General features: G+C 42.1%; 2 protein-coding genes across 3 annotated transcripts in view; one reads left to right on the top strand and one right to left on the bottom strand.

Annotated features, from left to right (window-relative positions):
• The window catches only part of Ror1 (receptor tyrosine kinase like orphan receptor 1), a 378,032-nt gene that overhangs the window by 173,141 nt on the left and 186,055 nt on the right, over positions 1 to 18,836 (top strand). The window lies entirely within an intron of this gene.
• LOC124959860 (60S ribosomal protein L32-like) lies at positions 16,530 to 16,934 on the bottom strand. Its single transcript, XM_047518325.1, has one exon. It carries the CDS (start codon positions 16,932 to 16,934, stop codon positions 16,530 to 16,532), a length of 405 nt encoding a protein of 134 aa, XP_047374281.1.

The raw sequence follows: 18,836 nt of genomic DNA, 5'->3' as shown, positions 1-18,836 counted from the left end.
GTCTGGAATGCAGGTGCAGTACCTTTAGTGCCAGTTTCCATTTTTTTGGGGATGGCAGAGAGGACAGTAGAAGAAATCTCTCTCTCCTGACTCTGAAGCCACCATTATTGGTCCTAGATTCATTTGAGCAAGAAACATACTCTATTTAAGCTACTTATTTAAATTTCCTGGCTATGTGTAGCTGAGTCTAGTCCTGACTGGAGCACTTACAAAGTATTTTCATGTACATAATCTCTTTTGATCTTAACAGCAACCTGTAAGACCTCATGATCATTCTTATTTGACAGGTGAGGAAACTTGAGACTCAGAGGCAGCATTTGATTTCCTTAGGCTCAGATAGCCAACCAAGACTTGTGACAGAGCTCAGTACTCTTCTATAGTATAACACAAGTAAGTGCCCAGCAAATGCTTATTAAACTGAGTTGAACTGAACTGGACCATCTTTATATACCCATACTGGGGTGGGCTTCAGAATAGGAGTGGAATGTCTTGTTGGCTTCCCTGGGAAAATGTAGTTAGTCCTGTGATGCTTATGTCTGTACTAATTTTTTATTTCATGACATTATTCCCTAAACAGTATAGTACAACAACTATTTGCATAGCATTTACATTTGCATTAGGAAGTATAACTAGTTAGAGGTGATTTAAAGTATAAGAGAATATGCATAGGTTATTTGCAAATGCTTTGTGGTTTTATATAAGGGACTTAAGTATCTACAGGTTTTAGTATCCACAAAGGGTCTTGGAACCTATCCCCATGGACACTGAAGAGCAATTGTGTATATAAACACTGTCCTAGCAGTCTGAATTCAACAAATTCTTCCTACCCTTTCTTTATCAAATATTTATGAAAATCTTATTGTATGTCTAGTACTATGCCAGAAGTGGGAGAAATGAGAGCAAACCACATTATTTCCCTTAAAGTTGATCTCTGAGGGTTCTGAAGGAAGGGTTCTTCCCCTTCCTATTTCTGAGATAATAGAATTGGTTGGACAAGTCAAAGAAAGCCCATGTCCTTGGCAGTGGGGCCCTTTGCTTGCATACCCAAATGGTGTAATTAGCAAATGTGGTCTGTTTAGGTTGTGATTCTTGGTTTGTGAATGTGGACTGGCACATTTCACCTACTGTGTCTGAGCACCTGGCTACAGTAGCAATAGAGGCATGAAGCTTTAGCAACTTTTTGAAATTGAGGATGAGTTTCTAAGCTGAGCCTTAAGAGGCTCAGCAGTTGAAAATCTAGGAAAGGAGTTCATTAGGGGTTTACCTGGGTGTTAACTTTCTCCATGACCTTATGACCCAACAGGTTCCCAGCCTGAGAGGCAGGGATTGAAGCAATGAAGTCTTCAAAAAGTCTGAGACGAGTTTTTAGATCAGAAGAAAAGAAGGAAAGGTTGAAAGAGCTTCTTGTGGGGGTTGTGCCAGATCCTATACGCAATTCTCATTCATGCCACAAAGTGACAGTTCTCTTCCATCTCAAGCAAGCAGTCCTAATGGCCTCAGATCAGTCTGGATTCTAACTCCACCTCTCCTTCTAGCTGTATAACATTGGTCTGGTCACTACGCCTCTCTAAGCAGACTTTAAAGGGAGGATATGAACCATTACTGATAGGAACCCCTCCTAGGATTGTTAGGAGGGTTAAAGCAGAGAGTAGAAAGTTCTAGTATTAATTACTGATACTGTTCATTGGGTCCTTTTAAATAACCATATACATTACATACCTATTTCATCCTAACAGTTCCACAAAATATTAGTATTTTACAGATGAAGAAACTGAGTTTGAAGTTAAGAAACTCGCCCCAAGTTAACACAGCAGGTAAATGACAGGTCCTGGGCTCAAATCCAGCTTTGTATGATTCCAGAGCTCTCCACTAAATCTCCCTCCTTTGGTAATTTCAGATGCATCTACTTAGGCTCCATCCCACTGAGCTGGACAGCAGGCAGACCACCTGGCTCTGTGGCACTCACTCGCTCATGCCAGAGTGGCCGGTTGTCATGGATGGTGTTGTCATTGCAAGCTTCAGTAATAATGTTCCCGTGGCTAACTTTTCCCCAGACATTACATTTGTTTAGGAAAACACCTAACTTGTAAACCTATCACAGCAACCTGCCCACAATTTACAAGATTTTCTTTAAAGGAAGAAAAATCAAACCTAGAGTTTTTGAAAACCCATAAAGGCGATCGAAGGACTCTTTTCTGTGGGAGGTTCTGAGCATTAGTAGTGTTTGGAGAGATTATTTATTCTATTATGTAGCTATCCCCTGGTTCTGTATAACCTTAGAGTTCTACTTCTTGGGTTTATGGGCAAGATTGGTGGCAAGTAAAGCAAAGGGTCCCTTTTAGGAAACTATTAATTGATATTAACTATTAAAACTATTAAAGCTTGAGGAGATCTTGAACTAAACCTGAGAGGCAGGGATTGAAGCAATGGGTACCACAGAGGCTTTGGATTCTAGCTCCACCTCTCCTTCCAGCTGTGTGACATTGGGCCAGTCACGAAACCTCTCTAAGCTGTCTTTAAAGGTGGGGTATGAACCATCACTGATAGGAACCCCTCCGAGGATTGTTAGGAGAGTTAAATCCCAGGTTGCAGCTTGAGGGCCTGACACAGCAAACACTGAATACCTGTCACTCATGAGCCTTATCATTCTGATCTTCATGCTCTATCATGTAATGGCTTGGATGTGGTTAAAACCAGTTAGCTGCTTTGGAAGTTGTCAAACAGGTAGACAGGCGTAAAATACTGAGGTGATGGGAGACGCTGCTCTGTTGATTCAGTTACCCAGAACTGTCAGAGCAACGGCCGGAATCCCCTTCATTGACCGTCAGCTGTGCATGTCAAGGGATGCCCCTGGTCTCCTGCGTGCAGCCCTCTGGCTGCAGGGCACACCCTAACTTGGCGTGTTGACATAGTCACCACCGTGACTTTTAATGAGAACAATCTGTTCTACTCTGAAGTGTTTGATTTTTGCACAGGGATAAATAGATGCCAAGGTCTGTATAGTTTCCTGCTGGTAATCTAGTATGAAAGGTATGGTCTAGCTGAAGTCTTCAAAAAGTCTGAGACGAGTTTTTAGATCAGAAGAAAAGAAGGAAAGGTTGAAAGAGCTTCTTGTGGGGGTTGTGCCAGATCCTATACGCAATTCTCATTCATGCCACAAAGTGACAGTTCTCTTCCATCTCAAGCAAGCAGTCCTAATATAGTGTCTGGGTTTTCTGTTGTCATTATTATTTGTCTTTTTGAGTTGTTTTTTTCTGTTTGCTTGGCTGCCTCTGGAAACCTCCCAGTTGAGAAATAAAATACCATTTTAGGTTAGTCAACCTTGAGTTTCCATTTTGATGGAAGGAATTGGCATTGCATATGGTGGGACTTCTTAACTGGAAAATGACCAAGCATTGCACCCGTTGGTGGGTAAAGTTCTTACCTCAGATTAGCTTCTGTGCTGGAGGATGTCTCTCTCTGGGAGGTTTTGCTTGTTTTATGATGACCTTTGGTTTTCCTACTTTATATGATCAACATTTTCTTTTGATTGACTGGATTCTCTAAAATTCTATGAAATGTAATTATTTGGCTTCATCAGGTTTGGAGTTTTCTGAAATTAGATCCTGAGGGAACTTGTTGCAATTTAGGAGAAGTTTGACTTCAATGAAATCCTCTAAGGGCTTAGAATGATGTCTGGCACATGGTAAACACTCAATAAACTTAGCGATGGTAGCAGTGTTTTGTTCTTACTCCATCATTTTATGAAATCTGGTAGGTAGGTTGTTTACATCCTCTATCCAGTTGTGGAATAAATATAAGAAGTTTCCATTCCTTCTTGCAAAATGACATCATAAGAATCCAGGTTGAGGAAAATACAAATTCCTGTGTAAGATTGAAGGTGATTGTTAGAGACACTATCATACAAAGGACAATGGATATAGTGCTCTCCTGTCTCCTCCATCACCTATCACCCCGCCCACCTGTTCTCTTCACCTGTACATTGCCAGCACTTGATACAGTACCTGGCATGTGGAAGGTGTTCAGTGAGCTTTGAACTGACCTAAAGTGACCTGACCTCCTCCTTATTCTGCTATTGATCATTTATGATACTTTATCATCCAACTCAGGGATAAAACCAGTTTTTCCTTCTGTGCCTCAGTTTCCCCATTCATAATCTAGGAGGGCAGTTGGACTATAGCATCTCCTGAATCCACCTGGCTCTGACGCTTCCAACCCCTGGTGACCTTTCAGTGCTGTGAACTGGCAGCGTGCTATACACAGTATGTGCGAACATTCATGTAAAGATGAAATATAGTTTTCCACAAGTTTTGTCTTGGAAAATGAATTAGGCAGAAATTTGTTTAGGAGGTTCCTCTCAGAACTGCATGAATTCTTCATTGTATTTGGTACTCTTTAAGACCTTTCAAAATTGGTAGGGGCGTACCTATGTGTCTCTGTGTATGAGTCTGTGCATACTTCTGCATCTGTTTATAATTTACAGGTAGATGGCAGGATTTTTTCCTGTTGGATCCAAGAAGGTTAAGTAGTTATATCTAACATAGTAATTTGCTTTTAAGACTCTGTTCTAGAGAAATAGCCTAGAATGTAGATAACAACTTAAAAAGTTATTAGTAATGATCTTATTTACATTACTAAAAAACTGCATACAAAATAAATGCAATCTCAGCTCCTTAAAAAATTTATTATAAAAGTAGAAGACATATGGGCTGGGGATATAGCTCAGCTGGTAGAGTGCTTGCCTTGCAAGAACAAGGCCCTGGGTTCAATCCCCAGCACCGCCCCCCCCCAAAAAAAAAAAAGTAGAAGAAATAATGCCAAATGATGATTATATTTATTTCTGGATTATGGGATTATGAAATATTTTTACTTTCTTAATAACATTTCTCTAAGTTTTTTGTAATCATCATTGTTTTTCTTATGAGAAAACTATTTAAAATTTTAATCCATATCTAAAATGCAGATATTCCGTTAGTGAACACTAAAACCATCAGGATCAATTTCTTTGCTGCATAGGAAATACCATGCCAAAAAAGAGAGAGACGAGTTGAAGTATTCTGCCCCTGAGTTTATTGTATACACCCACTGATTTCACACTTGGCAACAGGACTTTCTCTGAAAGGTCCTGAGTGTGGAATCTGTTGAACTGCCTGGCTAGGATCCATGACCAGCACTCGGTGGTTTCAAGCAGAAAGAGGTCACTCTGCGAACTGTCCTGCTGATGACCACGGCAGTGCAGCTCACAGAATATTGAAGTCTGCAGGAATCCATTCAGCTCAGAGTTTACTGTTTACTGAAAGTGGTAGAGATCCAGGGAATTACAAAATGAATGAATTTAATCTCCCACTAAGTGTTCATGATGGGATTATTAAACAGAGGCTTCCTTGAAATGCTACCATTGCAGGGTTAGCAGAGAATCTTCCACATCACTTCACTCCCAATCCTGGATTCTCTCAGCCCACAAGGGTGAGGGGCAGGGAGAAATCCTGTTTAGAACTATCTAGACTGTGATGGCTGTGCCACTTGCAGGTTTTATGGTTTGGATAATTTACTCATTCACTCAGGAAATATTTACTGAGCTGCTGCTTCTTATATCTGTGCTAACCAATGTGACACTAGTTTCCCTGAGCAGTTGCTTCTTGCCAGGCTCTGGACCAGGTGCTGGAAATAAAATAATGAACAACATTCTCCCCTGAAGTTTAATGCCCTTGGGGGCAAGAAGATGCAGACAAGTTATTGTATTTCTTTGCAATCCTGGTCTCTTTGCCTTTCCCTTGAATTCCGTTGGTTCCTTGTGGTCCAGGTCCTCTTATCACATCCCCAAATCTCACTTAAGAGTGTCAGCCTCCACCATCAGTCCAGGTACTACTTATGGAGCCCTGACTTATGACCTGGGAGCCCAGCCTGGGATGTCCTCCTGTGCTGCAGACACATGCATCAGTTGTCAGGTAGATAGCTGCCCTTGGTAGTCCTAACGACCAGCTAAAACTTGGCATGTCATCACCAAAAACTGAGCTTGGTGTCATCAGTCCCCAACCCCCTGTCCTCCAAAGCAGCCTTTTTTCTGTGTTGCCTGTCTCTGTGGACAATCCTATTGTCCACCCATTATCTGAGCCCCAAATCCCCACTCCTCTATTTCCTCTCCTGCCTGCCACATTAATGAACCATCCGAGTGTGTTATGGCTCTTTTTGGTCCCTTCTCTTTATTCTAGTGCCTGCTTCTTTCCTTCAGGTTCCCTGGTCCCAGACTTGCTCCCTTCTAGTCATTTCTTCACCCTTGGATGGAATGATCTTCCTGAAGTGGAACTGGATCACATCCTCCCTCTCCCTGGCACCTCTGCCTGGCTGCCCCTGCTCTCTGAGAAGAACCTCCCGTCTGCAACCTGGCTCTGCCGACCCCTTGGCTCATTGCCTACCCCCTTTCCTTTAAATCATTAAAACTTCACCCATGCTAAATTACTTTTTTTTTTTCTTTTATGTCATGCTCACTTTTTCTTATGACCTTTATATCTTGACACATGCTATTATCTTTGTCTAAATTGTTCTCCCTTACATCCTCCTTCCCCACCTGTCATTTATCTGGATCACTGTACTTCATTCTTTAACTATTGAGTCACATGTCACTTCCTCAGGAAATCTTCCTTGAATCCCTGGGTCTAGATTGGGGACTCGTATTCCCTGCTCCCCTAGACCCCTACCTCTCCCCATCGCCACAGTTAGGACATTGCCTAGGCTGTTTCCCCTCACCAGAAGACCCACGGGCTTGGTTAGAATCTAGTCCAATAATAGATAAATACAGGTACCTAATGAGTATTGATTAAAAAATAATCCTTGTTTCTCTAGATCAGATTGATCTGGAATTAGAGATGAGTTTACAATCATAATTATACAACAGTTGTTTTGTTTTCTTGGTTCTTTCTGGGTGAGACTCCTTTTAGGAAGTTCTTCAACCACTGTGGTACTCTGACGGCAGGTGTCCACTCCACTTATCTCTAGGCCCTGCCTGGATGTGCCTGAACTCTTAATTCAACCACATCTAAAAAATTACATACCAGAGTAAAAATGAACACAAATGGGGCTGCTGTGCGAGGTTGAGATCCCAAAGGGGTAATGTTTGACTTGGGAGGCCGAGGCAGGAGGATGGCAAGTTTGAGGCAGAGTTCAGCAACTTAGGCCCTAAGCAACTTAGTGACAACCTGTCTCAAAAAATAACAAGGGGAGGATGTGACTCAGTGGTAAAGTGCCACTGGGTTCAATCCCCTGTACCCCCGCAATAAATAAATAAGTAAATAAATGGCTAACATTTAACATTTGCTGAGAGCTTCTTAAATGCTAGGCCCCTTCTAACTGCTTTGCATGAATTAATTTGATCTTCCCAACAACTTTATGAGGTAAATTTTTTTGGTACTTGAAATTAAACCCAGGGGCTCTCTTCCACTGATTTATACCCTCAGGTCTTTGTATTTTTTATTTTTAGATAGGGTTTCACTAAGTTGCTGAGGCCGGCCCTGAATTTGCCATCCTCCCAGCAAAATTGCCATCCTCCTGCATCAACCTCCTGAGTCGCTGGGATTATAGGTGTGTGCCCCCACCCTGGTCTTCAGCTTGGGCAGTCTTCCAATTCTAGGGATAGACTTTGCTGCCTCCCTATGTGTGCTTCAAAGAACATTTAACTCTGACCCTCTGTGTTTCTCTGCTTCTCAAAAGCAGAAGCTGGGTCTGTGGCTAATAAGGCATCTGCTATGGTGAGTGTGGGCCTTTCTCCCCAGTTACCCTAGGACCCAACCAATCCAGATGGGGTCAGTCCTTGTCATGAGGCCCTGTCCTTCTCTCTGGCATAGATGGTTGCTTTCCTCATGAGAGGCAGTACAGCACAGTAGTTAAGAAGTAAACTCTGAATTCAGACTATCTGGGTTCAACCCACAACTCTGCCACTTACTAGGTATATTGCTTTGGACAAGTTATTTGACCTTCTGTCTCCCACCTTCCCCATCTATATAATAAGGACAATAATATGACATCACCCACAGATTTTTATAAGAATTAAAGGAGTTAACATATACAATACAAAACAAAGCTTGACCGAGAATGAGCACTATGTTTGCACTAGTATTTCTATAATTTAAAGTAATCTCATTAATATTTACTCAAGCTAGTATTAGGATGCTTTCATTAGGATTTATACAGGGTGCCTGGACTACTGATCGAGATATAGAATGTAGAAATCTACTAGTTTTTCTTTCATTTCATTATATGCTGTTTTTCTCTCTTTCTTTGTACACACACACACCCCTCCAGGAAGATAAAAATAAATCATCTGCAAAACCTTACTTGAAAGGCTTTCATAAATCTTGTAAAAGTTGGGCCAAGTTGAAAACTCACTGCTCAGATTAGTTGAAAGCCCTTCTCTGAGAACATTCTTACGGGAGCGCTTCTAAAGGGAGGGCCTGGGAGGTTGGGTCTGGCAGTGTGTGTGGTCACTGGAACCAGGCTCTCTATCTACCTGAAGAGTATGAGGAGGAGGAGAAGCTGGCTCAGCTCAAGGCAAGTTAGCAGTGGTGAAGGCCCTTGTCCTGGGTCCTGCTGGCGCCAGCAGTTGGGAAGCAGTGTTCTGGGTGCTAGTGGCTTCTCAGTCCAGGGACTCACTCCATGCCCCGATCAAACCCACCTGACTGATACATACACTGCCACTCTTACCTTTTCTTCTAGAATTTTCTCACCCTTACCAGTAGGACCTGATCCCATCTGTCTCAGACCACGATCAAAGTTCATTCCTTCTCAAAGTTTTTTCTGAGCCCCTCGACTGACTGTATTTCCTTCTTTACACTATATCTATCTCTCATGCTTATTTTCATTTTTGTCTTTGATGTACTGATACAGAATTTCCACTCTAGCCTAGGCTCTCAAATACTTATATTTTTCACATTCAGTCTTTCATTTAATCCTTAAAACAACCTTGTGAGGTATATATTATTCTCATTCTCACTTTACTATTGAGGGACCAAGCAAGGCTCAGAGAGGTTAAATGATTTGCCAAAAGACACAAAGCCAAGTCAAACTCCAAATTTGATGCTTTTCCCCCTGTACCCCAGGCTCCCGCCTTCAAATCAGGTGTCATGTCTTGCTCAATTTTCTCTCTCTCTGCAGTGCTTAGCACAGTTTTAGGCTTGAAAATTTCTTTGTTCATTCAGCTTATGTTTATTGAACTGACAAAACGTTCATTAGGTATTGTGCACTGGTATTCAACAAACATAGATTTTGTAGAAGAATGAAAGACAGTGATATGGTGGTGGCATTTTATTTTACTTAGTAAAGTAGGTTGCATTGGGTTCATAAACTCAAATGTCCGCAGTAAAGACAGTGGCAAAAATGTTAAGGAGGTTGGGTGTTATCCACTGAAGATTGGTGGGGCTTCTGCCAGTGGAAATAATCACGGCTTTTGGAATTATGAGATTTTCAGTTTTTTCAAGAAAATTTGGAAATCCAAAATTCGGATTTCCAAACTTATTATGCCATTTTCTTCTAGTCCATGTTGGCAACTACTTTAGTTTTTTAAAAAGATGTAACAGCTAAAGAACATGGGGCTGGTTATTCCCACATGTCACCTTGAGAGCCTGAGTACCCAGCTGACCCCTCAGCCCAGTGTCCATGCTTCCAAGGCATGCTCCTTCTCTCCTGCCTCCTCTTGCTGGAGCAGCTTCTTGCTCCCTGCCTGCCTGACTTGTCTCACTTTCCCTCCCTGCTGTGAGAGGTGGTGACTGTCCTGTCTCCTCCCTAAGCAGAGATCCCTGACACTAGACCTTACTCTCTAATTTAGCTTGTTGTCTTTATTGTGATGAATGAGGGTGAGCAGATGACATGCAGAGATCACTGGGCAGAAGATCAAACGCTCCCCCTGGGCTGCCCAGAGCATATTTATGACTTTGCTGCCTTGGGAAGCTCCATCCATGATAATGTGGTGCCTGCGGAGAGTGAACTTCCACCCCCTGGATACCTCTAAGCAGTCCCAGAGGGGACACAGAGATTCATAAAGGAGAAAGCAGAATCTGTGACAACCTATTTGAAATTTTCTCTTGAGCTTTGCTCTTTGGTGACTACAAATTAATAGCAATACTTGTTTGAAATCTTAATGGAGGTGATTGTGTTGTGTGACTATTGTATTGGTGAATCATATGATTCTCCCATATTGGGACATACGGTTAACTTGAAATATGATTTGAAGACCATCAGCAACTGGCTTGCTGGGTGTTTGTTAACAATGTGAATTCCTGATCTTTACCCTTGATCTATGAGCCTGGGGTCTGGGAATGTGCATTTTAATAAGAATCTCAGGACATTCTGGAACATGTGAAGATTAGGATGCTGTGATTGATGGTAGTAATGATAATGATGAACGCAGAGGCCCAATGTGGTCTAGGTGCTGTGTACTTTTTCCTTACACTGCCTGTTTCTCAATGTATGGAATGGATATTACTATTCTCCATTGAAATATTGGGTGCCACATGAGCTTTTTTTTTTTTTTCAAAATTTTCAAGTTTTGTGTTTAACATCCATATATAATTTGTGTTTAAGGAACCCACTAAATTCATGATTTTGTGGACTTTGTTAAGTAATGGGTAACTTATTTAAATAAAAAATAGTGAATCAATTTGGAGGAAAATATTAAGTAAATCATAGTTTTAATAACAAAAACTGTGACAGGAGAATGTGAATAACTGAAGTTTGGGAATCCCCGAGATGAATGGATAAGCTCTGTATTTAACCAGAGGACTTGGACTTAAATCTGGAACTAAATCCTCACTAGCTTTGTGCCCTTGACCTGTGTCTTTCTGAGCCTGAGCTTCTTTCTCAACAAAATGGAAATAATAAAACCAGCTTCGAAGGGCTGTGGTGAAAAGCATATGAGAAAACAAAAGCATACATAATCAGTGGTCAAAAATATTATTGAATATGAACATTACTTGGATCTTCTTAAATATTAATTGAGTATGCATCATTAATGTAGACCTTACCTGGATCTTCCCTACAATAGTGTTAGAAATGTACTCTTATATTTTCTCATGACTTTTTCACTACATATACTGAATGGTATAAGGGTGAGAACACCAAGAGTCCAAAATTTGGGTTCTAGCTTTAGTTCTGCCTCTGGATATCTGTGTGACCTCCAAATGTGTCAAATTCTGCCTCATTGTGCGTCAGTTTTATAATCTGTAAAGTGGGTTTGCACTAAAAGATCACAAGGTTTCTCCCAGTACCAGCATTCTATTTGCATCCAAGTGATTCTTATATTATCTATAACAAATGGAGGACTGTCAGAGTGCATGCTAAATACCATTTTAGCTCAGAAGGTGATTTGCCAGAACTGCTTTACAGTGGCCCAGTTTAACTGGTGTCATTTTCTCATGTTCCTTTGGAGATAATAATGGCTGGCAGAAAGAGAGAAGAAAGGAAGATATTGGAACAAGGAATCTGGAATCTCCTCAAGCTAGAAATGTCTCCCAAATGCACAAAAGTTGATTGTATTTTTGCAGTACTATAGTTTGACAGTACTATGTATCTCGTAAGGGAATCATGCTAGCATTGGACTAGAGAGCAATATGCAATTAAATTGTGCCTATCTATTTCTTCCTGCCTTAGAAATAGCAATGGACATGGATTCTTAAAGTGGGAAGTCTTCAGTCTTTAAAAAAAAAAAAAAAAAATGAATGAATAGCTAAGATGGCCTACTTAGCTGCCAGGATAGCTCTCTGAAATCCACTGTTCTTTTGGGTCAGCTGTCTCCCAGTTAAGCAGTTATGCAGAAATTTTTCTTTCTCATGCCCGGAAGTATAAAACAGAAAAATCATGGGATAGTGAAATTGCTGAACACACACGAAGTGGTGCCACAGCGTCCCCACCCTGTGCCAAAGCAAATTTCTGAGCATTATGTAATTTCTCCCTGGCTGCGCGATCCCACGATCCTGTCTGGGTTGGTGCGGTGTAATCTGCTGCAGCCGCATTCGGTCAGGCTCTTCCTTGTTAGGTGACATCTTGTCAGTATTAGACACTTGTGAGTGGGATCCATGAGAGAGGCTCCCATCTTTCAGCCCAGGCCCAGGGTCCTGCCGTGTTCCAACATTCACAAGAGGGATTACTACAACAGACAGCGTTTCTTGGCCCAAGAGCAAATCACGACTTGTGAGGGTATATTCATTCATTTGGAAAGAATTTTTGATCATTCACTGGGCTAATAACACTGTGGGGAATTTGAAAGAAAGAATGTACTTTATATGGCTCTGAAACCAAAATATATGGTAGAGCTTTTGCCCTCAAGGAATTTGCAGTTCTTCAGAGAGGTAAGACATGCATTTATAAGTTAAATAACAACCCATAGAAAAACCGGACACCCATGCCATGCAGTGGTGCTAGAATTCTCAGACGGTAACATCCTGAAGTGTGAGTTCTGGTTGGGTGATCTCATCTAATCCTCCTCTGTTCCTGATAAAGAAACTGAAGGAGAGAGAGAGAGATTGAGAGAGAGACAGAGAGAGAGAGACAGACAGACAGACAGACAGACAGACACAGACAGACAGACAGACAGACTAACCCAAGGAAACACAGCCAGGGAGAATTTAACTGAAGCTTGAGTACATATCTAGTGCCCATTGCAAACTTTTTCTCTATGTATTTAAACATGAATTTAGTAATTTCAAAAACTGTCAATGAACAGAGGGAGAAAAGTGTCCTATTTTAAAAACCCAAATTCCAGTAGCACTGCAGGAAATGCATGGCACTAGTGAGACATAATTAGACTTAATGAATACAACTCACCTCTCTCTAGCTCAGTGCCCAACAATTGACTATGAGCTGGATATATACTCTTGTTAAACTGTGGTACTGTAAAAGCATCAACTTTCTACCATTTGAGAGAAATTTCTAGTGTAAGGACACTGTAGATCCCTGGTTTCTCAGTGTCTTCTTTTTTCGTCTTAATTTTGTCATCCATTTGGTTCACTGTTCATTAACACCTTCAGAGAGGTATAAGAAAAAGAAAATGAAACTAGTAAATTGACTACCTTTCAGCAGCTCTGGAAAATTGTTCATCTTCACTGAATCTCCTCATCAGTAAACTGAACAATAGTACTGACCTCATTGAATTATCCTAAAAACCAAATGTGTTCCTGGGGCTTAGAATAGCACCACGCACAGAGCAAGGTCCGGCCTTCTCAAGCTCTTTTCTGCAGGGCTTCATCATCTCGGTGTTAGTTAGCCTTGTGTCACTACAACAAAATACCTGAGGCTACTATATTAATACGGAAGAATGGTTTATTTAGCTCATGGTTTGGGAAGTTCAAGTCCAAGCTCAGGTGAGTCCACTTGTATGGACCACTCTGAGGGCTCCAGATGGCAATGGCAGAAGTATATGTTGAAGCAAGCAGTCAGTCTCAGGCCAGAAAGTGGAGAAGGACCAAGAAACTGAGGTCCAATAATTCTCTTTGAGGGCATGCCCGCAATGACCTAAGGTCCTCCCACTAGTCTCCATCTCTTAAAAGCCCATGGCACCTTCCTCTGCTGCCACCCAGAGAACCACGTCTTTAGGAGACACTTGACTATGCCCAAACCAAAGTCTCCGGCATCATCATCTCTTAACTTATACCTGCTTCTGACACACTCCCCTGTTATTGCATAGTTGTGTTATGCATATCTACACCAAAATTTTTTCACTTTTTTGATAGAAAGAAAATATTTATACCTTCTTTTCCATATCTTAGGGTTTTTTTTGAAAAATTTTGTATTTTTTCTAGTTAGTTATACATGGCAGTAGAGTGCCTTTTGACACATCATACATAGATGGAGTATTACTTCTCTTTCTTCTGGTTGTACATGATGTAGGGTTACACTGAGCACATAATCATATATGCACATAGGGTCATATCTTAGATTTTATTAAGAGTGTTTAAGTGCAACCTCTCAAGAAACCACCAATTTTGTTGTTGATTGCTCTGCATGTATTTGCATACCAATTAGCACTGGGAGTGCTAACTGCCAATCATCATTTACGGACATCATCTTACATGAGAACACTGAGGCCTGGAGATCCTACTTATCCATTAATGATGGATGCACACTATGGATTATTAGTAGCCCGGCTAAGATTAGAAACAAGGACTCTTTGGGGGGGGTACTGGGGGTTGAACTCAGGGATACTAGACCACTGAGCCACCTCCCCAGCCCTATTCTGTATTTTGTTTAGAGACAGGGTCTCACTGAGTTGCTTAGTGCCTTGCTTTGCTGAGGCTGAATTTGAACTCATGATCCTCCTGTCTCAGCCTCCCAAGTTGCTGGGTAGAAAGCAGGAATCTTGACTTAATCTTTTATTTTTGCATCCAGGGAGGGAATGAGAAAACTAAAGTCAGTTTATGTCATCTATAGAACAGTTGATTAGTTAGATGTTTATTGAATGAGTTTTTCAGGAAATTATTTGCAACCTTTGTCTTCCCGTCCAAGAATTTCCTGTAATAATAAAGTCATGTTGATTAAGATAATGGAATAATAAAGTCATATTAATAAGACCAGTAAGCTATGTATAGTAGATAATTTTGGATATAAGAATAATTACACTTTTATTGGGCAGTAACTGTGTGCCAGATCATTTATATACTTTCTGCTGAGTTTAATATAGGCAGAGATCACATTTATTTTCTAGATTATCCTGCCTGTAGTTTCCAAATGTAATAGCTGTCACATGGTAGACACTCCATAAATAATTGTAAAATGTTATAATTTTATTGAAGTGTTATGCTTTAGAATACTGAAAGTTGGTATCATCTTATGACCCAAGAATTTCACTTCTGAGTATATCAACCAAGGAAATTCTCATATGGTCTCATAAGGGAGCATGTATATATGTTCCTTACTGCACTGTGGGTGGTAGCTGGGAATTGGAGACAATCTGGATGCCCGGGTGTGTTAGTCAGAGATCTCCAGAGAGACAAACTCAATAGTATATGTAAATGTAAAGAAAAAGATTTATTACAAGGAATTGGCTCGCACAATTATGGAGACTGGCAAGTCTAAAATCCGCAGGGTGGGCTGGCAAACTGGAGACCAGAGAAGAAGCAATGATGCAGTTCAAGTTGGAAGGCCACCTATTGGCAGGCTTCCCTCTTGTTCTAGGAGGCCCGTCATTTGTTCTAATCAGGTCTTCTACTGATTGGATGAGGACCACCCATATTATAGATGACAGTCTTCTTACTCAAAATCCACCCACTTGAAATGTTAATGTCATTCAAAAACATCCTCACCAAAATATCTGGGCCCTGTGGCCCATCCAAATTGACAAATAAAATGAACCATCACACCACTCCTGCAAGATTATCAGTAAAATTTAATAGATATAGACTTTGGGATACTGTATCAAATGAATGTCCCAAGAGGAAGAAATGGTGTGCTCAGAAGAGTTCAACAGAAGAGAATTTAATGAAGGTACTACTTTTGATGATGGACAAGGTTAAGGAATCAGCAGGAATAGAAAGGGAGTAGTAACTAGACCTGAAGGATAACGGTTGAGAATGATGTGATCGGAGCTCAGGAGGAGTAGGGATATTAAAAAGGAGGGATATTAAAAAGGCACATTTTAGCGGAAGCTGTGGCCATGAAGGAATGCACCTACTGCCATAGTCTCAGCAAGGCAGGGAGGGAGGGAAAGGTGGAAAGAGGGATGGTGGCAACATACAAGCTTGACGTCTTGGGCTGGGGAGATAGCTCAGCTGGTAGAGTGCTTGCCTTGCAAGCACAAGGCCCTGAGTTCGATTCCCCAGTACCGCAAAAAAAAAAAAAAAAAATCTTGCTTCCCACCCTCAATCTCTTGTTGGTGTTTCCCTTTGGTTAAACACAACCAGCAGCTAGTGGACATGCAGTCTGGGTATGTGTCTGTAGAGATCATCCTCATGGGCACAGAGCTGGACAAAGAACGACTGAAAGGGCAGAGAACAAAAGACCAGTATAAACAGCATGCCGAAGTTAGAAGGAATGAGTAAATATACTCCCAACAAGTGCTGGGTAAGAAAAAGGTAAGGAACAGAAAAGGATCTAAAGATTTTTCCATTTATGAAAATAAACTAGATACACAGACTAGCAATACGCATTTGCAAGAGCATTTGGGAACAAAAACATGCACATCCAACCCTGTGGAATGACCACTTGTGGTGGGGGAGGGGAGGGGCATGTGGATTAAAGAGAAAAAATAGAAAAATAAAGCAGAGAGGGTTTTCATGAGATGATAATGTGCCATGAAAAAAGGAGAGTGATTAGCTCAACTCTCTGTAGCAAAGACCTAACTTAGAAAAAGAAAAGAGGTAGTATGAAGGAGACAGCTAAGGCCGGAGGGCTTTGAGGACGTAGCCACAGGTCATGAGGACATGGGAGAGCATTGGAGGAAATGCGAGGCCAGGGGACATTCTTTTTTTTTTTTTTTCATTCTTTTAAAAAATTTTTTTATGGTTTTTATGGTTTTATTTAAGCACACAAAAAATGTACCCATGAACTGTCTATTTGTTTTCTTCACTGCGCAGCGTGGCGTTGGGATTGGTGACTCTGATGGCTAGTTGGGCTGCTTCTTCCACGATGGCATTGGGATTCTTGGAGGAAACGTGAGCAATCTCAGCACAGTAAGATTTGGTGCACATGAGCAGCACTTCCGGCTCCTTTATGTTGGGGACCAGGAACTTCCAGAAGCCACTGGGCAGCATGTGCTTTGCCTTCTTGTTGCTCCCATAACCAATGTTGGGCATCAAGATTTGGCCCTTGAATCTTCTCCACACCGTGTTGTCAATACCTCTGGGTTTCCACCAGTTGCGCTTAATTTTGACATATCGGTCTGACTGGTGCCCGATGAACTTCTTGGTCCTCTTTTTGAAGATTGTGGGCTTCATGAGAGGTCTGAGGACAGCCATGATGCCAATTACAGATGGCGGCCACCTCTGTAGGCAGCGCCGAGGAAGAGAGAGGAAGCCAGGGGGCATTCTTGATGCAACCTTTCTCCTCAGTTATACAGCCAAGACTCTACCCCATTGACACGTTTGATCCGCACTGTGCAGTGAATTTAGGCCTGTGTTTTCATGTTCTTTCCTGGTGAGCAGGGCAGAACTTCGGAAGCTCATGCCCCACTCTCTGAGTTTGAGGACCTTACCTATGATCAGCCAAAGCTTCTGTAAATGCCATTGTTTGGGGGGCAAGGTAATTGGCAGGTTGGGCCTTGACAGACGCAGACCTCAGCTTTCAGTCTATTTCCCTCCTGCCATCTGTCATCAGGTGTCTCACTTGCTTCCTGTTAAGCTTAGAAAATGGGGTTGGTTTAGCCAGAGGGGGCTGGAGATGACCTCAGCTGCCTGGCTTTGCCCACAAACACAACCCTCTCTATTACGTGGCTCCTGAGTTAGGTTTTCAGGTGGCAGCCTGGATGAGAATCGCCTCACTAAATCAGCAGTGATCAGGACAGCGGCTTGATTGCTCAGGGAGCACAGGGGAGGTGTGGACTCTGGGAATTAAAGAAAAAATACACAATTGTTTGGATTCCTCTTGCTGCCAGTTGAGAGAAACCTGAATGAATCATTTTCTTGTAATTAAGAACACTAATAGTACAGGTTGAACATCCCTAACCCAAAAATCTCAGATCCAAAATGCTTCAAAATCCTAAACCTTCTGGCCACTGACACAACACCACATGAGGAAAATTCCACACCTGATCTCATGTTGTGTGTCATAGACAAAACGCAGGCGCATGGCTGGGGAGGGGATGTATACCTGTAATCCCAGGAACTGGGGAGGCTGAGGCAGGAGGATCTCATGATTCAGGCCAGGCTTGGCAATTTAGTGAGGCCCTGTAGCTCAGTGTTAAAGCTCTTCTGGGTTCAATCCCTAGTAAAATAAAAATATTATATAAAACTACTTTTGGGCTGTGTAGGGTATATATGAAGCATCAGTGTGTTTCATGTTTAGAGTTGAGTCCCATTCCCAGGATGACTCATTAGGTACATGGACATATTTCAAAATCTTAAATCTGTAATACTTCCGGTCCCACGCCTTTTGGGTAAGGGCTCCTCAACCTGTAGCAGTAATAGTAAAATCTGCTCCCACCACTTTTCTATCTACTCTACTTGAGCCTGAAGGTTGAAACACAAGATCTCATTTCATCCTCAAGACCATAGACTGGTAGGTTAAGCAACACTCTCAGCCAAGACCCAGCAGGATGACGTAGGCCCAGGTCTCCCTGCAGCTGCTGTTCCTCACAGGGCTCTCTGCCCCACTGCCAGCAGAGTGGAGGTGTGATAGAAGCCCAGAGAAGGTTGAAGCTTTCCAGGATAAGCCACACTTTAGGAAAGTGCTTGTCTTTGAGGTGGGACTTTCTCGATGGGGTTGTTCTCTCTGCTTTCCTGGAGAGAGAGCCTGTGTGGTCTCCCTCAGTTACGAAGGGAGGGAGTTCACCTAATGATGCCCAGGGGATAGATCCTGCGGATCTGACTGACACGAGGCCCTTCACCATGTCTTGAGCACCTGGTGTCCTAATCCTTGGACAGAACTGGAGGCTTGCCTGGTGCACTGGGGTGGAGAGAGATCTGCAAGTAAGGTGAAGCTGGGCCTCGCCTAGAGGGTTAGGTTTCTCCCAGGGAGCAAAACTCTCATGTTGAAATAGGGGCTCCTGGGCTGTCAAGGAGACTCCACAAAAATGTCCCTGCTCTGGTGCTTCTTGTCATCCATCTCTTTGGGATCACACATCCTCTTCCTTCCCTTGCAACCTGTGCCCCAAAGTGAAGGAAGCCACTTTGTGATGAGTGCCACGGCACGCATGTAATCCC

The sequence above is a fragment of the Sciurus carolinensis genome, chromosome 1 (genome assembly GCF_902686445.1).
Source record: "Sciurus carolinensis chromosome 1, mSciCar1.2, whole genome shotgun sequence".
NCBI lineage: Eukaryota > Metazoa > Chordata > Mammalia > Rodentia > Sciuridae > Sciurus > Sciurus carolinensis.
Note: the sequence above shows the minus strand (reverse complement) of the source record. Positions and strands in the feature narration are given on the sequence as shown.

Coding starts and splice junctions, on each gene's coding strand:
- LOC124959860 (XM_047518325.1), bottom strand. CDS start 16,934: ATGGCTGTCCTCAGACCTCTCATGAAGCCCACAATCTTCAAAAAGAGG.